This window comes from Cricetulus griseus, chromosome 6 (assembly GCF_003668045.3).
Source record: "Cricetulus griseus strain 17A/GY chromosome 6, alternate assembly CriGri-PICRH-1.0, whole genome shotgun sequence".
In the NCBI taxonomy this organism is placed as follows: Eukaryota; Metazoa; Chordata; class Mammalia; order Rodentia; family Cricetidae; genus Cricetulus; species Cricetulus griseus.
The window spans coordinates 65715784-65739727 of record NC_048599.1 but is presented as its reverse complement, the minus strand read 5'-3'; the positions used below and the strand labels follow the sequence as shown (position 1 = coordinate 65739727).

Genomic DNA, 23944 nt, shown 5'->3' with positions numbered 1-23944 from the left:
ACCAAAAGAAAGCAAAGGGATTGTTAGGCCTAAGCCCTGCCACATACCAGCTGTGTAGTCTTAGGGGCGGCACAGCCTCTTAGCCTGAATTCTTTTGAGATTGGCATCTCCCTTATAAGGTAGTTGTAAGACTCAGTACCTGACATGGCATAAGCTTGGCATGTTTTAACTTTGTTGCCTGTCCCATACACAGGTTTAGAAGTACAATGGAGTATGTTGCATACATATTTAACTGTACTTCATTAGAGGCTTTTAATATGACTATAGTCATTGTTGTATCCAATCTTCTGCATATGGTCAAAGTCAATTCTTTGTTTAGCCATGTAGATTTGCACATTATGTATATATATGTAAGTATATATTAAAAGTATACCTATTAACTTAATTATTGGAAACACATGTCAGAAGTGCCTTGAGGTAAATAAGGCCCATGGAGGAAAGGGTAGGTCCATAAAAGGTACCCAAAGTGATTCTGATATTCCCACTGTTCTTCTTAGCCCACCCTTATTCTCCTAGTTGATCCTAACTTTAATGTTCTATCTTCAACAGGCTATGGTTTTGAAAAAAATGACTGCTTCTAGTTCAAGTGTTTGGTCAAGAAAGGAGTATTACACAATATGATAAATTCCTTCCTGACCTACACCATCACACTGCTTTTTTTTTCTTTTCTATGCATTATGTTCCAAATCAGCATAAACCCAATACCTGTTTGCCATTGTGAGTTACAGATGACAAGATCGTCCTCAAGGTCTTAAAGCCCATTGCAATATCCAACAGATGAGCAGCGAAGAAGAAGTTGTTGTAGTGGCCCAGGACAGACATGGTTGTGTACCAGGCAAGATAGAGAAATGACTGGAAATGGGAGAAAATTGGAAAATTTTTAGGCATTCGTGATATGATGGGCCATTAAACTTTATTCCCCTCATTTTAAGGAACAGCATGAAGAAAAGGGGCATGGGTGCTGTAAGTTGCCCCAAGGTCTTCTAACAGAGCCCCATTCATGTTACACTATTGTACAATGCAGTTTTCTCCCCAGCACCTCTCAGGCTCCTGCTCTATGATTACCCAGGGATGCTGTCTGAGAAACTTCAGGACTTCCTTATTCCCTGTGGAGTCCAACAAGATCCCCTGATTTGGGGCACGAGATCTTGTTTTTTTTTTTTTTTTTTTTTTTTTTTTTTTTTTTTTTTTTTTTTTTTTCTGGTACTATACTTACGTTGTCAGTGAAAACCACCCCCAGCTTCCAAATATGGTACTTCATGTCGATGGAACTTAGCCTAAAGAGGAACAATAATTTCATAACATATATAAATGTCAATGTTAGTAAGTGCTTAATAAAAGGGAACATTTCTTAGGGTTAGTAACATAAACAGAGCTTCAACTCTTTTTCAATTTTATAGATTTCTCAGAGATGAAGAATGGGTTGAATCATGCACCTGGAAACCTTAGTTTTTGGGCTCTTTGGGGTATAAGAATTGATTGGCCACGAAACCCTTTAAAGCAGTCCTTTCCCAATTTGTAAGAAAACAAAAGACATGCTTGTAATTCCCCCTCTAGCTCACTGGAGAGGAGTGGAAAACAAAGAATTTATTTGCCACTTGGACTTAAAACTTCTCAGATCTGTACCATGACACCAGAGATGCCGCCTCTGCTTTGATCTCTTCTACCGGGCTAAAGTCAAGGGCATTTTTGTCCAAACCCAGGAGTTCAGCAATGCGCTCTGCTCCATAGAGATCTCCATACTTGTTGATCACCTGAAGCAGAGAAATGGTTGGGTGAGCTACACACCACCTCCCAACTAGTCTCCAGCTGTGGGGTGTCTGTGGAGTTTTTCTATGCTCTGGGCTTTTACAAAGGGTTAAACAAGATACCACTCAAAACTGTCCGGAAAAGGAAAAGTTACCCCTAGACAAAACTAAAGTTTCCACAATTAAGTGGAAACTTCTTTTGAAGTTAGCGACTCTTTGGAGAGAAAGGAAAACCTAACTAACGTAGAGAAAGCAGCATGGGTTGTGTGCAGGTGCTGAAGGCAGATAGGTGGGAGAGCAAAGCAGGAAGCACACATATGCAACTGATTCTCCTTCACATACCATCCTAAGCTCAGCATCATGTGTACTCATGTTAGTACATGCAGAGTAGACAACTCACACTCCCCCCAGACAAGACATACCTTTCTCTTCACAAACTTGTCCCAGTAGTTGTTAGGAAAAGATCTGAAAACGAAGATGAAAAGGACGGGTTCATAATTGTTAAGTTCAAGGCAAATACATCAAGAAACTTTCCAGTTTGAGTGTCTGGATCTGTGATCTCTCGGATTTCTGTCCTGATCACTGAAGAACTCAGGCTGTGAGTGATGTTCAGAGTCCTCCCAGAGCTCCTGCCTTACAGTTCTACTGCTTTGTGACAACACTGAGGCATTTGGAAAGACACTCTGCAGTTTTTATCTCAAAATTATGCTTAAGAACAAGGAGTCATGATGACACACTAGAAAGAAGCATATGTTCTTGGATTTCTGTTTTGAAAACCAATCCTGTGTTGCACACTCCCCTCACCCCTCTCCTGGTGTCATGCTCCTGGACAAGTCTCATTACCATAGGCCCAGTGGGCTTCCTGCATCACCATCTGCTGTTCCTTCAGGGACACAAATCCAGCTGTTTCTTGACCCATTTACCTGGATCCCAATATACACCCAGGAGGAAATGTATGCTTCCCATGCCTCGAATGTCAGTGACTGGGGAGATGGAATGGTGTGGAATATACTGGGATACATAGACAAGCTCTCTTACATCAGTTTGCCAACCAGAAGTAACAGGTTATTTAGACAGGGTTTTTATTGGCCCCATGATCCTCTACTCTCTTTTCATCACCATTTACTCCTGTGGTACCTACTTCCTTATAGGACTTAGATCCCTGTCTTCTAAAGGTGGTATTTTGTTCCATGACATCCCAGCCTTAGCATTTTCTCTAGTTCCATTCCAAGTTTTTTCTTCTTGTTAAACAAACAAACAAACAAACAAAAAACCCTTGCCATTCTTGGAGATATTAGCAAAAATGTTTAAAATGTGTTGCTTCTAGCCAAACCCTGGGAGGGTTTCACATAGGACTGCCTTTGGAGCAGAACCAACCCTTGCTTTGTGCATTTTTACTTTGTTTTCCTTTATCTGAGTCATTCTTTCCTTTATCTGAGTCATTCTTTTTGAGTTTGGGTCACAGAGCAGTCCCCAAATCTATGAAGACCACTAGTTTATGATAAGAAAGCTTCCTCTTCCAAAAGTGTGGCAGTCTTGATGGTAAAAATTTCCTCACAGATTTGTTTTGGTTGCTGTTCAAATTGTTTATTCATCTTAATCATCTAATTTCCAATTAAAAACAATTGCTGGTATTATGGAATAAACTGCCAATAGACATATAAGATGAAAACTATTTTTACTCTCTTCTGGGTGCATTGCTATTTGATTTAGAGTCTACAGGAATAAAAATCAAGCCATTGACATCCCCCTCCCCCCATTTTGTTCTTGGCTCTTTTTTTTAGAAAAGGTTTTATTACATAGCCCTGGCTGACATAGAACTCATCACACACACAAGGCTAGGTTCAAACTTAAAGTGATCTTCCTCTCTGCTTGTAAGTACTGGGATTATACATGTGGGTTACCATGACCAGCTTCCTGCCCTCTTATATACAATTGTTCTCCAGCATACACCTTGGTCTCTTGGTCCTGTTTTGTTCCAAGTAGAATTCCACAGTAAATGTTAAAGTGCTATGTGTAAGACTGTTTTGTGGACATGATCTTATCTTGGTCTCATATTTTGAGTGTCTTGTCCCCTCACTAGGGCTGAGGTCAAGAAGTTCCTTGAAGGTAGAACATACATTTTTTTTTTAACTTGGTTATTTTCTTTAAAATAGGGGCTAGATAACAGACTTGCAGAAGAAAATTCATGAATATGCTTAAATCTTTAGCCTCTTTTTATTTTTTTAATTTTTTATTAGTTCAAATTAGAAACAAGCTTGCTTCACATGTCAATCCCTCCCCTCTGCTCCCCAGGGAGGATGAGGCCCTCCATGGGGGTTCCCCAAAGTCTGGGCAGGGCCTAGGCCCTCCCCCATGTATTCAGGCTGAGAGAGCATCCCTAATCCTTGGCCAATGTACAATGGGGTGCCTTTACACACCTACCAGATCACCAAAATCACCTGACACTAACAAGTGCTGGCAGACAGGTAGAGAAACAGAAAGTCTCTGGATAGTGCATTTCCCATACCTTACTCTTGAGCAAATTCCCTTCAGAGGGAAAAGCTCTTTCACTTGTGCATAAACACAGGGATTTTATGGTAGTCTTGTTTGTAATAGCAGGAACCAGAATCAGTTGAAATATCTACTGTCAGGAAAATGGACCAAGACTTACTTGTAAATACACTTACATGGAAAACGTTACAGTTTTGAAAACAACCTGTCAACATAGGTGAGTTCACCGATGACCAGAAACAAACAAAATAATGATGAATAAAAGATTCTCTATCAGTATAACTCACGTAATATAACAATCCCAAGTACAGAGTTTGGAATATTTAAAGTGAAGTAATGTATTTAGGTACAAGGAACTGGTTAAAATGTAAGTTAAAGCAAGATAATGACTCCATAAGTAACAGCACTAATAACTACTTAAGGATAACTATCATTAACCAGTAATGGATATTATAGAATATATGTTAGTTGGGTTGTGGGAACATTACTGGGAGGATAACACAGGGCTTTTGAACTATCAACAATATTCCAGTTTCAATCTCTGGCTTGTTTCTATTAAATGCATATTTTATAGGTCCATGTGTATGTCTACCTCACAATATAAAAACAGGAAACCTCAGAGGAGATAATAGGTATCAAGACCCAGTAATTCTATGTAGCACAATAGGACAAATATAGCCTGACAACAACTAATTATCAATTCAAAATAACTAGAGAAGTCATAAATGTCTCAGCACCAGAAGTGATATTTTAATACATAATAATAATAATAATGCTGATCACCCTGATTTGATAATATATATGTGTTGAGTTACAACACTCTTTCATTTAAATTTGTTTGTAACTAAACTTTCAGAAGAGAAAAGGCATCTATACGTGATATGTGGTTAAGTGAGGAAAGAAGCTACTGACAGAATTGTCTTATCCCATGATGCTCTTTCTGTAGGAAAAAAAAGTCAGCTCTTACAACAGTTGCTCTACTTGTTTATGGATTTCCCTGTTCGCAAATAAACAACACTGGCCAGTCTCCTTGGAACACTGTAGTACATTGTTCTCAGTGTCTCAGGTAAGTTCTAGAAACAGAATGGCCTTTTTTTTTTTTTCCTAGCACTTTCACACTGTATCGCATTGTCCTAGACTTACATGTCCTGGATAATCAGACAAAACATTTCTCAAAGCACTAAATTACTTAATGTTACCCAAAATGCCTGTAATTTAATGGCAAGAGATGAGAAAAATTCACTTAAAACGCTTTTGTTGTTTCTCCTTATATGAGGAGATGGACAGGAATCTGCAGGCCAGGACAGAGGTTAGGTTTTTATTGTTTATTTCTCCCAAAGCCTTCCCTTCAGAGAGACTTGATTAGTTTGCTTGTACCTTTATAGACCTGCCTCTCAGTGTTCCTTAATCATCTTTGAATAGGGAGTAATTCCCCTGGAATCAGGATCCTATCTAATATGTATATCTTAATTGAAACAACTAAAAGTTTTAGCATGGTTGCCTTTGCTTGTATGTTTACTTTTATTTCTTTACTCTCACTTTCTCATACAATTTTCATAGTTGTGAATGTATTGGCATCAGAGCATGCCATCTGCCCATGGTGATAACAAAGACACTTTTATAAGTTGGAGGGAAGGGCACTTACGGTGTGTTGATTACCAAACGGTCCCACTGCCCCTTGATGTCATCTTCAGATGGCTGTTCAGTGATATATAGACCATCAAACTCTAGCTTCCTGGCAATTTCTTTCTCCCTTTTGAATACCACCAAAGGGACCTACAAATGAGAAGACACTCATTACCTAGAGGTTTGTGCCTAATGCACCTTCTCCCAGGACCCACCACCAATCAACCTTCCTGCGTAATGGCAGTAACCCTTTATACTTTGATTTACTGCATATTTTAATGTATATATGTACATATTAAATACATGCATGTATGTCTGTGTACCATTTGCATGCCTAGTGCATGTGGATCTCTGAGTTCGAGACCAGCCTGGTCTACAATAGCTAGTTCCAGGACAGCCTCCAAAGCCACAGAAGAAACTCTGTCTTGAAAAACAACAACAACAACAACAACAACAAACACAAACCAGAGATCAACACAATTAGAACCAATCCAATTATCTTAACTAATGGGATAGATTTAGAGAGGTCAGAAAATGCCATTGAAATCCCAGGAAATGAGAAGTCAGAATAGCCAGACCTCTTCTAGCAAAATAAATAATAATCATTTATCCACTGCCTAGGTATCTCATTCATTTAGGATGCCTCTAATTACTTGGTGACATCTTTGGGACTTTAATTTCTAAACTATGTTTTAATTTTTTTCCTCAAAAGTCATTAAATTCATATCAGTTACGCTTTGCTATTTCTGAGACAAAAGGGCAAGAATTATTTGTAAAAGCTTCTTGCCCCTTTGTCCTTCGCCACCCCCCAAAACAGCAGACATACTGAAGACCAATGACAGAAAGGTGGTAGAGAGATTAATATTAGGCATGACACACCATGAGGAATCAGTAGCTGCTGCTGGCTCATGGATGATGTGGGCAGGGAAACAGAACTGAAGCTTCTCTGCTGTCTGTTTAGAAGACTCTAGAAAATGATGTGAAAGCCAAGATGTAGTCCACTACTGATATCTGGGACTCCAAGTATTCTGCTTTGTCCAAGGTGTTTGTACATCTTTCGAATTTTAATCCATTATATCTTCTACATGTCAACAGTATATCTTCCTGCACCTTATCCCACAAGCTCTTGGATTTCAGATCCAGAAACAGCAAACACGCTGCTGGGTTTACTGTTGCCCACGTTCTGGGTATTTTTGAACATATGAATTCATTTTCCTGGAATGTCAGTTATTATTTTAATACTCATTTTATTGATGTAGAAACAGCACTAGGAAGGTCACATGGCACAACAGTTATGACTTCAATCTAGACAGCCTGGCTCCAAACAGAGTCCATACTTTAATAGTTACAGTCGCAGACTCAGTACAGCAGGGAAGGACATATTCTCTCTGGGAGGGAAGATGGAGTTCTCACATGATGCTGTTTCACCAGTAAAAGAAAGGGAAGCAAAGATAGGATAAATTTCTTAGATTCTTTCCAAGAAGATAACTTAGTGTATAGTTGAGGATGCTGCCTACAGAACAAGTTAAAGGGGAAAATGTAATAAAAATTGGTGTGATAGTTAAGCTTTATCATAAACGTGACAAGACTTAACATCACAAGGAGACACCTCAAGGCCTGTCTGTAAAGGAGTTTCAAGAGAGGTTTAACTGATAAGGAAAGATACAACCTGAAAATAGATGACACTATCCCATGGGTTCGGGTCCTAGACTGAATAAAAAGGAGAAAGTGATCACCAACATCTGCTCTTTTCTGTGAATGTAGTGTAACCAGCTGCCTCACCTTCCTGCTACCACAGCTTAGACCATCTCTTAGGCCATACCTTCCCCACCATAATGGACTGTAGCCTCAAACTGTGATCCACAATAAGACAAGTGTTTTTACAGCAACAAGAAAAGTAAAATACAATCATGGTCTAGAGATAGAAATGAACACAGAACACAAAACTCAGTGATTGAAGATTGATGTACCTGCAGTAGTGTCTAAAGATGGCCCTGATGTTTCCTGGTTCATGACTTGAGCAACCTACAAATGCAACTGTGAATCTGGGCCATCATGTGACTTGCTTTAACCAAAAGAGGGTGCTGGAAATGACACTGACAATGTGGCTAATTCCAGGTCTGATTCTTAAGAGGGGGCTAGCATTTTCCACTTCTGTGTTCCTGAGAGAAATTCTAAGTCATCCATATATGAAGTCCATCCTATTGCAGAGACTGCATGGAAAGGCTATGTGGTGAGGGATGCTCTGTGTCTCCATGGAGAGAGGGGAGATGGACTCCCATTGCTCCAGCTGAGACTCCCTTCCTAGCCATTCCCCTGCTAAGACCCCAGACACAGGACCTCTCCATCTTCAACATTCTCACCTACTTGAGATTTCAAAAGGCTGCAGACACAGTCCTTTCACATGGAGCAGAGGAATGACTGACTGTGTCCTGTCAGTCTGCAGGACTGAGAGAGAAAATGTTGGTTCTTCACACCAAACTCTGGAGTGGTTTGTTATGTAGATAACTGAAACAGGAATACACCACTGAGATCCATCTTGGGTCTCAAATGGCTACACCTAATGGAAAGGTACTTTTTTTTATAAAAACCCAAGAGCAACTCACAGACCACAAGAAGCTCTCATGGCTAATTTCATTTGTGCCTTAGCCTACTGACTCTGATACTAAGAGGTGCCTGAAGTGCTTCTACAGCAAGATTGTCTATAGCTCACTTCACAGATTTTCATTTAAAAGCATCAAGTTGGTGACTGAGAGCCTGTAGTTGTAAGTAGCTCCTGAATGACAGCACTTGGACTGCCCCACCAGCCTTGCTCTTCTAGCACCTTAGAGAAAAAAGAGCTGGTGGAACTCAAAAAGGACACACCTTCCTGAAGAAGTCAGAAAAGCCTAGAGTGACAGATGGCTAGAATGCTCACCTTCAGGCAGTAATAGCCCACTACACAGACCAGAGAGATGATGGTGTGGACAATGGCCAGGGCGCGCAGTGTTGGTGCCATATATCCCGTGCTCTCCTGAAGAACAAAGAATACCATCGCTTCTTCCTCGTCGTCATCATTAAAGGAGTTCCACAGGTTTGCAACATCCTCTGTCTCTTCCTCTAAAGGTTCTTCGGTGACCTGACCCAACACACACACCCATATCTATCAGAAGGAGCCTCGGTCACTGGGCTCTCCCTATAGAGCTTATGTTATTAATACATGCAATGTTACCAACCCACCGTTAGCTGCTGAGTAAATGGGCCCTTTAGGTAACTTACTGATAAGAGTAAGTTTTTGTAATAGCAGTGTTTGTAATAGCTGCAAATAAGAATTAGGTAGAGACAAATCCTATCGAAAAGAAAGCAAACAAAGTATGGGCCTTTTATTATCTGTGTTGTAGTCCTGTGGTGAAGGAGAAGGCAGCAACAGGCCCATGTGGAGCTCAAGTACAATTCATACACATTCTGTAGTTCCCATTCTCCCTCTTATTCATGGCTTCCCCTTCTGTTTCTACAAATGACTCTCAGTTCTATGCCTCTCAAGCTCTCCTGTAGTTTCAAATGCCTGCTGACTGTCTCCACCTGGATGGATGGATTCCCCTCATTATATTTAAACCAACTACACACACCTTACTATAGATTACCACTTTTCCTCTCTGGGCATCCAAAGTCCATAATTTGTTAAACTGAAGGTTGATGTAGAAAAAACACTGCTTTGTAATAAATTGGATTGCTGGGGGGTGGGAGAGTAGCAGATATGTCAAGAATCTAGGACCATTCTTTAATTCATTAACAACCATTTACATACAACATGCAATACCCATTCATCCATGTTCAGAGCCTTCAATTATGGTGAGGGGACCCTTTGTTCCTAATGCTTACTAATTCTTTTTTCATGATGGGTTTCTCATTTGTGTCAACACTGATGGGTCCTATGATTAGCCTGTTCCTTGAGGAAAGAACTGTATTCATTATTTATTTCAAAATGGCCCATAGTTGCTGTCATGGCATCTAGCATACAGGGTATACTCAATATTTGGAGATTAAATCAAATAGGAATCCAAACAGTTGAAACAGTTTCCTAATTTGCTTCTCTTGTCGGCATTCCTCCCATTGCTAAACACTGTACATTTTTTTAGAAGTCAGTGTCTTAGAAATTTCCTTGCACATTAAATTTTTGTTCCAAGTAAGAGTAACAGTTTTGGTTATAGTTTTTCCCCACGAAGGACATGCTTAGTCTGTTGTATATTTTGCAAATAACCCCACAACAAAGTATCACCTTATAAAAAAGCAGGATGAAGTTGATAGCGAAGGCTACAAACAGAGCAAGGAACCTCAGGTTGTAGAAATTCCTGGCCAGGTAGTGCTGAAAAGAAAAGGATAAGCAGAAGTAGAAGAGCCAAGGGTAGGAAGGGGAACTGCCCTGTCTGACACTGGAAGATGTGTCCTGGGTGGAGGTTTACAGGGGTATCTATGCCTCAGTTCCCACTCTTCTAGGGAAGCCTTGGCCTTGTTAGCACAGGCACAAATTGTTTGAGGGGAACCAGAAATGTGCATTATCTAAAAATGGCTTAAGAGAATGTCCAAAAGAACCTCAGCTTGAATTGTATCCTAGTAAACCACATCTCTCAACATGCCATCAGCAGAGAGTCAAGCAGTCCCCTCCCCTGTACACAATGCAGCCAGACTGTGGCCCAGAGTTTTTATCCCTTTCTGAGTCATGATCCTAGAAACCACCTTCATCCACTTTCTCAGAGTGTACCATTCTCCTCACTGCCATCCTCCCAGGAAAATCCAGCACACCGAGGATGAACCTACAGCAGCTGGGGAGAATTCGACACTGATGGTGCCAGCTAAAGTGTAGTCCTGGGGGAGCAGCAAGTGAATCCCAGGGGGCAACTGGTTAGAAAAAGAACATTACACACTATACTGAAGCTTACTTGTACCTACAGTAACGATGTTTGGGGGCTAATTGAGCAACATAACCCAATACAGGAGACTTTATTCTTTATTGATTGATCTACTGAATTGTTGGACCAGAATCAGCTAAGTCCCCGTGCAAATGCTTGGGTGTGGTGTCCAGGTAAGCCCCCCATTTCCTTCAACACAAAAGAAAGAGGAAGATGAACAAAAAAGAGAAGAATGGGAATGAGGAAGTGGAGGAAGCATGTCTAAGGAAAAGTGACACAAATCAGTGGCCAGCTCTCTGAGGTCTACCAGGCTAGTGCCTCTAGAAGGAAGGGACAAGGGTCAGAGAGCTCACCAGTAGCTTAGTCTGATAGATTTCCAACCCTTTGAAGAAATTGGCCATGAAGGCTTCTGGCTTGTCAGCCTTCTGACCACGCCGCCGTGTCTTCTTCACTGTCACTTCTGCCCACAGGTACTCAGCTTGTCCCTCCTCCTTGAATTTGTCTTCCTTTTCTCTGTCTTCCATGCTGCAGGGGTGAGATGCTGACTCAGCATGCAGGAGAAAGGCAGGCCAAACTTGGCCCTTAAGGATCAACCCACTCCCTGGGCATGAAATCCATATTTAATGACTAGTGACCATTTTGATGATTCAGTGTGTACACTGGATACAATATGAGTTTGTGCTGTTTGGGGATTACACTTAACAACTCTTTCTTTTCCCCTTTCAAAATGTTTTTTCCTTACTAAGTAAGCCTTCTTAGGATTAGCAATGGTACCTGAAAGGTTCAGGCTTTGAAGCTGATCGGCTCTACCTCTTTAAGAGACAGACCCTGCCCCCTGACAACAGTCAGGGCATGCTCAAGAAAACGTGCTACGTCGTCACCTGTCACCCATGATGACTCTGGACATTCGTGGAACCTCAGTGCGCATGCACAGTCTTCCCTTTAAAAGTCCCAACTTTCCTGCTTCTCTCTCTCTGCTTCCTCTCTACTCTCCTTCTCTGTTTCTTCTTGGCTCTCTCTCACCTATGCACTCTCTCTGCCTCTATGGCGACCGGCCATGGTGGTCAGCCATTACCCCTGTTCCTCTTCTCTCTTAGTCTCCATACTCTGCTGGGCCCATATAATAAACTAGTCAATATGTCTCATCTTGCAGCTTTCTCTTTTCCTCTTTTTAAATAAAAACATAACAGTACCTACTCCTATCAACTTGGGCAGGAATTAAATGTGATGTCTACAAGAGCTAAGTATAGGCCTGCCATATAGTAGTTATTCAATAAACATCACAGATCATTCACCATCAATGTTATATGAAGTTGCTAAATGTGGATGTTTGATAATTTGTTCAGTCAATGAAACCCTGACATACTATTGGAATTATAATGTTAATAAGTGCATTATAGAGCTGAGGTTTAAAAAAAAGTATGCCCAGGGCTTGCAGACTACCTTTGCTTGCAGTGACAGAAGTGAGGTTGTCTATTTACCACAGTTATGGAACGGCAGCTGCCATCAAATGTTATCCAGCACAGCAAGCAGAGTAGCCCACGCCCCCAGGAACTTACTCAGCCTTCTCGGATTGAGCCTTTCCGTCTGCTTCATGCACTGCTTTCATCTCCGCTGCCTAGATAAAAAATAACAGCAACCAGTCAAGGCTTCCTTAGAGAGGCAAGTCCAGGACAAACCTTTTTCTTTATGGTTACAAGTCCTAGTGCCTGTGTGAGTTTGTATGTGTGTGTATGTGTATCTGTGTGTGTGTGTGTGTGTGTGTGTGTGTGTGTGTGTGTGAGAGAGAGAGAGAGAGAGAGAGAGAGAGAGAGAGAGAGAGAGACAGCATGTCTGTGAGAGTGAGTTTGTGTGTGTGTGTGTGTATGAGTATGAGTTTGTGTGTGTATGTCTGTGAGAGAGAGCATTGTGTGTGTGTGTGTGTCTGTGAGTGTGAGTTTGTGGGTTTGTGTTTGTGTGTGTGTATGCACTTGTGTGTGTGTGTGTGTGTGTGTGTGTGTGTGTGTGTGTGTGTGTGCATATGTGTCCCATTTCAGCTTCTCTCAGGATTACAGGGTATAAAGTATCTTGCCGTACATCAAACCTGCTGCTATGTAGAGATGCTGAGACAGATCCCAAATCTGAAAATTCACTCCCCCACCCACCCTGTTACTTACTCAACTCGAGCAGGAAACTTACACTCAAACCTGGAGAGAACCCTATGGAAGCAGGAGGGACATAAGACACGGATCATAGGACGTCTAATCTGGAACCCCCTCTATCTGACAAGCTTCCTGCCTGCCCCACTTTTCTGATCCCTCGAGCTGATAGCCACTGTACTCAGAGTAAAAGCAAACTCCTCAGCGAGGCCAGCCTATCCTGTAGGGTCACTTTCTCTCCATCGTTGTTCTCACGTAGTACTACTTGACTTACTGTTTTCCATTCAAATGCTTCAAACTTTCCTCCCACGGAAAGGAGCCTGGATTCTTCTGTAGTCTGGATCCTTTTCAGTAGTCTGACCCTCTGTCTGGATCATGAAACCCTACTTTCTGTATGTCTATAAAGATTCAGGATTTGGCTCAGATCATATCTCTTCAGGAACTTTTTTAGCTGCCCGGTTTATAGCAAATGCTATCAAGAATTGACCTAGATGGTCACTTCTAGCCCACTAGTTTGTTTATTAACTTGAACAAACATCACCAGTGGTAATTATCTTCTTATCTTTTCCCACTAGATACTAAGTTCCATGAAAGCAAAACTATTATTTTGGGTTTTTTCCCTTTTTTATTTAAATTAGAAACAAGCTTCTTTTACATGTAAATCCCAGTTCCCTCTCCCTCCCCTCCTCCCCTGTCCCCCACTGGCCCCCTCCCATCCCCTTTCTGCTCCCCAGGGAAGGTGAGGCCTTTCATGGGGGATCTTCAAAGTCTGTCATATCATTTGGAGCAGGCCTAGACCTTCCCCAGTGTATATAAGCTGAGAGAGTATCCTTCTATGTGGAGTGGGCTCCCAAAGTCCATTCGGGTACTAGGGATAAATACTGATCCACTACCAGAGGCCCCATAGATTAACCAGACCCCCAAACTGACATCCATGTTCAGGGGGTCAGTAACAGTCCTATGCTGGTTTCCCAGCTATCAGTCTGGGGTCCATGAGCTCTCCCTTGTTCAGGTCAGGTCATCTGTTTGTGTGTTTCTCCAGCCTGGTCTTGACACACTTGCTCATCACTCCTCCCTGTCTGCAACTGGATTCCAGAGTTCAGCTTAGTGTTTATCTGTGGGTGTCTGCTTCTGCTTCCATCAGCTACTGGATGAAGGCTCTAGGATGGCATATAAGGTAGACATCAATCTCATTATTGGAGAAAGGCATTTAAGGTAGCCTCTCAACTATTGCTTAGATAGTTAGTTGGGGTCAACCTTTTAGATCTCTGGACATTTCTCTAGTGCCAGATTTCTCTTTAAACCTATAATGGCTCCTTCTATTATGGTATCTCTTTTCTTGCTCTCCTCTATTCTTCCCTGACTTGATCTTCCTGCTCTTTCCTGTCATCCTCTCCCCTTCTCTTTCCCCTAACTCTCCCCTCCCACCCATGCTCCCAATTAGCTCAGGATCTTGTCCCTTTTCCCTTCCCTGGGGGTCCATGTATGTCTCTCTTAGGGTCCTCCTTGTTTCCTAGCTTCTCTGGTGGTGTGGATTGTAGGCTGGTAATTCTTTGCTCTACATCTAAAATCCACATATGAGTGAGTGCATACCTTGTTTGTCTTTTTGTGACTGGGTTACCTCGCTCAGGGTGGTTTCTTCTAGTTCCATCCATTTGCCTGCCAATTTCAAGATTCCATTGTTTTTTCCCCACTGAGTAGTACTTCATTGTGTAAATGTACCACATTTTTTTCATCCATTCTTTAGTTGAGGGGCATAATTATTATTTTGTTAATCAGAACATAGTCTGGTGCATGTAACACCTGAATTAGTCTCTAGTCTTTATCAAAGGGTTCTGTGTCATGAGACAGAGAGGCAATGCAAAATTTAAGGACACCTATGCCGTTGCCTCCCTCCAGGGCTCTCCATGCTTCTCCTCCATTTCCTAATACTTCCTAGCACACTTATTTGCACACCTTACTCAGTGTCTGTCTTCTATAAAATTACAAGGAAAAAGGCTTGCTCTGTTATCACTCAGTTCTCAGACCTCAGAACAGTGGCAGGTGCCTGTTAACCTGTCAATAGGGGACAATGGAACTAATGAATGGATGTGGTATGGTCTTTGTCAGCAACCTCGCTTCCTCCTTCAATGCTAAAGTGACACGCTGAGTTGGATGTTGCAAGAGAAGGGAACATCCAGAACATCCTGTGGCCAATGGCCTGTAAGTTACTTTTGATCTAGTTGATTGACTCAAGGCCCTGATGATAAAAATGTTCCAGGCATGATCAGACTCACTGACATAATAGGCTGTCAATAAATTGTAGTAAATTCCTGAATGAGGTAACCTAGTCACAAAAAGACAAACATGGTATTACTCACTCATATGTGGATTTTAGACATAGAGCAAAGGATTACCAGCCTACAATCCACACCACCAGAGAAGCTAGGAAACAAGGAGGACCCTAAGAGAGCCATAAATGGTCTCCCCAGAGAAGGGGAAAAGGACAAGATCTCCTGCGCTAATTAGGAGCATGGGGGAGGGCAGAGGGAGCTAGAAGAAAGAAAAGGGGAGAAGAGGAGGGGGGGAGGAAGACAAGAGAGAGCAGGAAGATCGAGTCAGGGGAAGAATAGAGGAGAGCAAGAAAAGAGACACCATAATAGGGGAGGAGACATTTTAGGTTTACAGAGAATCAGGCACTAGGGAAATGTCTGGAGATCTACAAAGATGACACCAGCTAACAATCTAAGCAATAGAGGAGAGGCTACCTTAAATGCCCTCCTGGGATAATGAGATTGACTGACTTATATGCCATCCTATAGCCTTCATCCAGCAGCTGGTAAAGTAGAAGCAGACACCCACAACTAATCACTGAACTGAAGTGGAATCCAGTTGTAGAGAAGAAAGAGTGACGAACAAAAGGGTCCAGACCAGGCTGGTGAAATCCACAGAAACAGCTGACCTGAACATCGGGGAACTCTTGCTCCCCAGACTGATAGCTGGGATACCAGCATGGGACTGATCCAGACCCCAGGAACATGGGTTTCAGTGAGGAAACCTCGGAAATCTATGGGACCTGCTGTAGTAGTTCAGTACTTATGCCTAGAATAGATGTGGACTTTGGGAGTCTATTCCACATAGAGGAATACTCCTTGAGCCAAGACACATGGGGGTGGGCCTAGGCCCTATCCCAAAGGATATGATAGACTCTGATGACACCCTATGGAAGGTCTCACCATCCAGGGGGAACAGAAAAGATATGTGATAGGGAGGGTTTTATTTGGGAGGGTGGTAGGGGAGGACGGGAGGGAGAAGGGAACTGGGATTGTCATTTAAAACAATCCTGTTTCTAATTCAAATAAAAAAATCTGAAAAAAAGAGAAATCTGGCACCAGAGAAATGTCCAGAGGTCTACAAGTTTGATCCCAACTAACAATCTAAGCAATAATCGAGAGTCTACCTTAAATGCCCTTCTCCAATAATGACATTGATGACTGCCTTATATGCCTTACTAGAGCCTTCATCCAGTAGCTGATGGAAGCAGAAGCAGACACCCACAGATAAACACTGAGCTGAACTCTGGAATCCAGTTGCAGAGAAGGAGGAGTGATGAGCAAACGGGTCAAGACCAGGCTGGTGAAACCCACAGAAACAGCTGACCTGAACAAGGGAGAGCTCATGGACCCCAGACTGATAGCTGGGAAACCAGCACAGGACTGTGACGGACCCCCTGAACGTGGATGTTGGTTTAGAGTTATGGCTAATCTATGGGGCCTCTGGTAGTGGATCAGTATTTATCCTTAGTGCACGAATGGACTTTGGGGGCCCAGTCCACATAGAGGGATACGCTCTCAGCCTAGACACACGGGGAGTAGGGGGCTAGGTTCTGCTCCAAAGGATATGACAGACTCTAAAGATTCCCCATGGAAGGATTCACCCTCCCTGGGGAGCAGAGAGGGGATGGGACGGGGGTCCGGTGGGGGGCAGAGGAGGGAGAGGGATCTGGGATTGACATGTGGAACAAGCTTGTTTCTGATTTAAATAAATAAATAAATAAATAAAAGAAATACTGCCTCATTAGAAATATCCCATGCATTATACTTGGTTTTCTATGTTTTCACTGAATCAACCTGTGTACCATGAACACTAACCTAATAAAAGTCTGAAGCAGGTGAACGTTCAGATCATCATATGTTCAAGCTCTACAGTGTAGACTAGAAGTCCTCTTGGTGGCAAAACACTGAAACACTCATCTAAATCGAAATGTCTGCATACCTGGTGAATCTGGACTGTCAGAATAATCCTATGTGAACCAGCGTTAATGCAGTGTTATTACCTGTGCAAACCATGTACTGATTGCAAGATATGTCACAGTCAGATGGGCACAAGGATGACAGACAAGGATTATGCTTACCTGTGCTTTCCTTTTCTTCCGCACAGTACTCTCTAATGTAGGTGGTTCATCCTTGCCGATGATTTCAGAGAGGTCACCCAATCCCACTTCAGGCCCTTGTTTTAAGCCACTTTCTTTCTTTGAGTGGATTCCAAAGAGGTCTGACATAATGTCTGTATCTCCCGGCTCACCCTTTACAAAGTGGACCAGCTCAGCGGTGACACCTGGCTCAATCACTTCTGCCCTGTCAGTCTCCATTGCATCATCATGGATGCCAAATTGGGTGGGGTCAGGCATGTCGCCTAGGATCTTGGTCACTCTGATGTTCTTTGCCCCTTCTACGAGGCCCCCTCCAAACACTGTGTTCCAGAGGATCTGAAAGATTCCTCCCAAGACGGTGAAGAGCAGGTGAAAGAGGCCCACAAACAGCATCCAGAAGAAAGAGAAGAACACCTTCACCAGCTCCTTCGCACTCATCTTTTTCACATTCCTGTACTGTTTCCTGAGGTTCTTCAGGGTTGCCCTCTTCAGAAAGGTGGTGACACTTCTCTTTACTGAGGCACAGGCCATGGCAAAGGCAGAGGCAGACTCAAAAGACTTATCTTCCTCCTCCTCCCCCTCCATTTCTATGGCATAGGAAGAATCTTCACCCTCTTCCTCTTCCTCTTCCGGTCTGTCAGTTGAGTCAGATTCTGAGATCTGAGATGCTAACTGCATCTCAAAGATTGTATCCTCACAGAAGTTCACGAACAGCTCCATCTTCTCTTGCTCCCCGCCTTCATTGACGACATCAAAGATGAACTGTCGCTTGGATTCCTTCACTTGAGGCTTCTCCCACTGAGTTCGACTGGATTCACTGATCTCAAAATAAACACGCTCAATTTTCTTGGCTCCACCCATGATCTCGATTCTACCCAGGTATGGTTCAAAGTAGTTTAGCACACTTTCTGCTGGGTCCAATAGACACTTCAGGCGAGAATCATTTGGCATGTGTTCAGAGAGATTTGTCAATAGCACTGCCACATTGAAGCCTATGTCCTTGGCTGGCTCATGGAACCGCTCCACAAAATCAATATAATTAAACATGTCATTCTCATCAGCTTCTGTACATGAAAGAAGAAAGTCAATCTCTGACTGTGTATATTGCTTTAGACCTTCCATGGCCTTCTGGAATTCTTTTCTGGAGATGATGCCTTTGCCATCTGGGTCATATTCTTTGAAGGTGTCTGAGCTGGTTAAGTCTTTAAGTTTCAAGAACATGTCAAAGAATTTCAAGATCATCTCTACATTAGTAGAAGATTCTACCAGTGTGTCAACCATCTGCTTTCCAATAGTCCCGTTTACCACATTTCCTGTGAGGCAGGTTAAAAAAGACAAACAAATACATAAATGAACCCAAGCTATCGTGTAACTGGACAGGTAGCTCTTTTTACTAGACTTATGTGCCAAATTAGTCAGTTCATTTCTGACCATGATGATTTGACAATAGAGAGCAGCAAGCCATAACAACTACCCCAACAGGAGCCAAGGGAGAAGAAACCAGGGCGAGAGGGAAATGGCCATTTGGCCTAGGAGGGCATTCCACTATCAGATCTCTGAGAATATGTAGGGATACATGGTGTCCCTTTGATCCCCTTTGACCTGGGAGGGTGCCCAGTTAGATGGCTGGCATACACACTGGCAGCCAGATGTGTTGAAAAGCAATGGGGAAAAGGAGAGGATAGGGAGGGGCAAAGCTTGGAAGTTTTCCCCAGTTCATTCTGGCTTTCCTATTGGCATCAAATGAGTTGGTTTCAGGCTTTGTCCATCAGACCACGTGCCCCTCACTCATTTATTTTTCTTTTTGAAAATTTGACATTCAAACTAATGTCTTATGGCATCAGTGACCTGCCAGAAGGCTAATCTGTGCGATTAGTAAGGTTAGTGCTCAGACCAATGACAATCGTGTGAATGCCTAGTTATACCAAACAGCCCAACCTTCCAGTAGGGACAGAAGCATCACCACCATGTCCTGAAGGAGATCCAAGAGTTCCTTCAGCAGCTCGATCTGACTGGAATCCTAGAACAGAAACAGGAGATACCCTGAGCTATCTGATCCCTTAGCAAAGTCCAGGGCAGTGAGCAAGGAGGGCCTGCTCTGGGAAGGTTAGGTGAAGGCTGCATCAAAGTCAGGAATGAGCTCCCTTCTCACTGTGAGTGAAGGGGACTTTACCCATTGCCTGCAGTGCAGGGAGACTCATCCCTCAGTGCTCCTTCACTTTCTCCCTAGCACAACTGTGGCATACATACTGACTATTACTCAACACCACCTAACAGCCCCATCCACTAAAGAGTCAGGTACCTTCTCAAGTTTATCTTGTCATTTTCTACACTAGAGGACTACCTCCATGAGCTTCATGGGACATATTGTTGAAATAAGGAAACATTAGATTAGCAACTAGATTCTCCTTTCTTTCTGGTTTGTTTAACCCAGCTGTAGTTGGTGGTGATCAGGGTGTCACTGAGTTCTTATAATATGTAATATTATGTAATATTATAATATGTAAGCACAGCTACTCCTCTGGATGGTCTTGATGTTCTGTTTGGTTTCCATTCAAGCAATATAGGCAGAGTACTGAGGAACAAGCTCTGTGCTGCAAACCCTTTGGCATATATAGGACGGTATATGAAGAGCTCATCTAAGGGTGAAATGAAAATTATAAAATGATGCTTGCTATAATAATCTGAAGATAATACTTCTTTTACAGATTCTTTGTCTCTCTTGTGAAAAGACATACCTCTTTGCCTAGCTTTTTAGCTTCCTGAGGGACTCTTTCCTACCTAAAGTGTGTCACAGCTACATTTGAAAGAAAGAGAAAAACATAGCAGGGCAGAGTATTAGACCTGAGAGGAGGCCTCAGAGGTCATTCCCTTCTAACTGAAAATATTTTATAGTTGATGAAACCAAAAGCCAGAAGTGGTGAGTACGTTTCCAAAAGTCACTGATATGGTCTCCAGAGCCTCTAGACCACACTGTCATTCATGGTTGACACAGAAATGGATATGTTACTGCCAAATTAGTAGTCCCCCCAGAACTCTCTTCCCATAAGGCCAGAGTCAAAAGGGGAAAGAAATGAAGGGTTACACAGCACATTCCAAAAGAGAGGAGGCAGGTATGATAGCCTTGAAAGTTTTGGATATACATTATTTAAATTAATGCTGCAAATGTCTCTCTAATCAGTCTGAAACACATCTTGAAGTGCTCCCTCGTGTGTTGCCATGGAGAGAGGCGATCAGCTGCTACATATGCTACATTTATTTGCTTGTAATAAATGCTCTGAGTGATTCTGATTCATCTTGCCAGAGAGATGGGGAGAAGGAGGGATAGAGATGAGAAAGGAGGGGAAGCGGGGGTAAGGGTGGGGGCATTTGTGGGTGACAGAGACATGCAACATTTGGCAGGTGAGAAAGATCGGTGGATAGTATTCTAAAATGACAAGGAAGGGGACTAGTACCATGGAAAGCAGTGTTGAGGCAGTCACAAATAACAGGTGGGTGGGACACAAGGAAGGAAGAAGCTGCATTCATGCAAAAGCCCCTCTGGGATCTCCCCACTCCCAGGCATTCATCCCTGCTTCCCATTTTGGTCCTCAGTTTTAAGAATGAGACCTAATCTGCTTGGCTTTTCCAGCCTTTGATTAAGCAGCCACATCCACAAGAGGAAGTCCAAAGGGAGAGAATTAATCCACCCTTTCACAGTAATGAAATATGTAGGGGAACAGGCCACAGTACCTGAGAGAGCTTCATCTGCATGTTAGCAAATACATGGAGGAATCCAACCACTGCATCCCACAGCCTACTGTGAGCCAGGCTTTGCTGGTTTCCGATGCAAGGGCCCTGGAGAGAGGAGAGTTACTCAGAGCCTGTCCTAGGAGGGGATTTGACTCAGGTTTATGTGAGAAGACAGCACTTTCCAAACTCATGTATTTTTTGGTTCAATATTTTCCCAAGATACTTTCCATTCTTCCCAATTATAGGATAGTCTATTGGGGGGGGGGGGAATGGGGCTTTCACAGCCCACTGATTATCTTTTAGCTTCAGAATGAAAAATATAATTAACAAAATGCTAAATACTATAGTTAAAGCAAATCTGAAGGGTGTTCCTCTACACTCTCTTCATCTATTTCTTTCCCTGTAAGGCCTTCTAAGGAAATCAAGGGTGTTGGAGGCCACAGTATGTAAACCAGATGTAATCTACCGCTTGTTGCTTTCAAGAAAAGCTACACATAAGTGTTATGACCTCTGACTAATCAAGGTTAAAAATCTTAGTAATAATCCTAGTGATCAACTACTCCGAGGATTTTCATACTAACACAAACATCAGATATAAACACCATCTCAGATATTTTTTTCTCAAAGCCAAATGTAGAATGATTTAGTTACCAGTTTGTATTTCCATGATAATAACCTTCCTACTTATTATTGTTATTAACTCTCCATCACAGTCCACTCTTTTTTTTAAAACTTTAACCAGTCTTCAAATTTCTCTTCAATAAGAAATATCTTAAAAGGGCACACATACTACACCTCAAGAATGGGAGTCTTGGTAGGACTCCCAAGGGAGAGTTGAGAAGAAGAAATTTTGTATGCTTTCCCAAATCATATGGTTTTATCCCAAATCACTGTTTTATCTATGTTCAATTTCTTGTCCCCAGAGGCCGATGAGTTCATTTTGGAACAAAACTGGTTGTTGAAAGAAACATGTGTTTACAGAACACACGCTTCTCTTTTGTATTAAGTACTCCAGGAGAAATCTCTCTTTGTGGGCAACTTTCTCCTTCCTATATCTACCCTTGGGTGGGATAGTACTGTCCTTTCCTTAGTGAAGCCCCCCTCTCTCTTTTGCTTTGAGTTTTAATAGTTTAACTCTGCTACATAAAAACCCCCAAATTTCAGGTAGTATACTAAGTTTTATGTTTTTTTATGAATAAAATTTGAGTGAACTAGATGTCTCATGATATGGAGACAACTCTCCCTTCTTTCCTTCCTCCCTTCTTTCCTTCCTCCCTCCCTCTCTTCCTTTAGTATTGGGGATTGAACCTGGGGCCTCACACATACAAGGCAGTCACTCCACTACTGAGCTATAGCCTCAGCCCTTTTAAAATTATCTGAATTTTGAGAGAGGATCTCCTTAATGTAGCTGGCTTTGAACCCACTCTCAATCCGAGGCAGGTCATGAACTTGTGATCATTCTGCCTTATCCTCCAGATAATGTTTTTCATAGAACATATTTCAACTCCATGATTTAAAAAGGAGCCACACTCTGAGATTTACTTTTGACTTAGAGAATGGGGCAAGAAGGAAATGATGGAACACAAAGAAGGGGATGGGACATTCCTCATGTCTTTCCTTATTTCTTCTTCAGTTACAACAAACTGAAGTAATTATTTGACATTATCCTTCATGAAGTCTCTTACAATCCAATCTCCATGACTTCTCCAAAAGACCAATATATATCATTCTTTCTTTATCTACAGTCTGTATGTCTCTGTGACAACACTAAGCCCTGAGGTTCATAAGAGTTTTGTCTTCCATTAAACTCATACTTGTGGGTTTTTAAAAATTTCTTTGTTGTCTGACTTTGAATCTCAGTGTGTTGTTGAGGCTAACCTCAATTTCATTTCTACATGTTTAGTGCATAATAATTATGATCTGAGGCCTAATACTTATGATTGTTTCAAACCATGTGTGATCATCTCATATGAAATATCTTTCATTATTTATATGCATTTTCAACTATATTATAAGCTCTTTCATGGTAGAGACAATATATTATATTCTTCCTAGGAACTAAGAAGAGAACACAGATAAATGAGGAAATATTTTTATTCATGATTTTTATGGTTATTATAACATAAAAATGAAGTCTCAATTATGCTTCAAAATCTTGTATCACAGAAGGCTGATATGGCTACATATCATATGGCTACATATGGCTATATAGACATGTTTACCTACATACATCATTCATCTCTTGACAGTAGGTAGATTGTTGTAGGAAATGAATAGAAAGTTTTATGAAAAGAAAGAATGCTAGAAAATTAAGGCATTCACCCTGAAATCCACTTGACATTACTTCTTCCATAGTAAGAGCTCAGAGATTCTGGATTTTTATTGTTGCTTATTTGACTTCATGACAGAGTCTCATTGTGTTGCCCAGACTAGCTCCAGAGTCAAGATCCTCCTGCCTCAGCCTCCTAAACCCTGGGATTGTAGTCATGTACCACAATAGGTAGGTTGGATTCTGTTTCTTTTTTTTAAATCCCTACTAGGATATTGCTTGTGCCATTGCTTATGCCATTCTATAAATAGTTTCTCTACTTCACTCTTCATGCTTATAGAACATCAGATATTGATACATAATCAGAATTCTAAAGTGAATGCATTTTTGTTCACTTAATGTTGTCTGACTATAAAGGGAAGCAAAGTATAATGAGGTAAATGAAAATAAAGTGTGATAACACCATGAACAGGTCCCAATAAGGGATCACACAATTTAGGTTCTCGTAGACACAGGCACCAACGGTTCCTTTTTCTAGATAAGAAATAATGTCAGTATTTGGGGCTGAGTACATAGGCCAGTCACTATGTGCATCTAAATACTCTTTAGAGAATATAGAAAATGAGGATGCTAAAAAT

The 23944-nt window shown here is 41.9% G+C and overlaps 1 protein-coding gene across 1 annotated transcript in view; it reads right to left on the bottom strand.

The window, feature by feature from the left end:
• Window positions 1-23944, bottom strand: part of Ryr3 (ryanodine receptor 3) — a 465461-nt gene that overhangs the window by 7366 nt on the left and 434151 nt on the right. The window contains 12 exon segments of the mRNA XM_035447052.1: window positions 706-852; window positions 1217-1277; window positions 1627-1754; window positions 2171-2213; window positions 5887-6017; window positions 8785-8985; window positions 10126-10212; window positions 11110-11281; window positions 12316-12374; window positions 17288-18618; window positions 19244-19325; window positions 21038-21142. Of these exon segments, the coding sequence (XP_035302943.1) occupies window positions 706-852; window positions 1217-1277; window positions 1627-1754; window positions 2171-2213; window positions 5887-6017; window positions 8785-8985; window positions 10126-10212; window positions 11110-11281; window positions 12316-12374; window positions 17288-18618; window positions 19244-19325; window positions 21038-21142 (2547 nt within the window).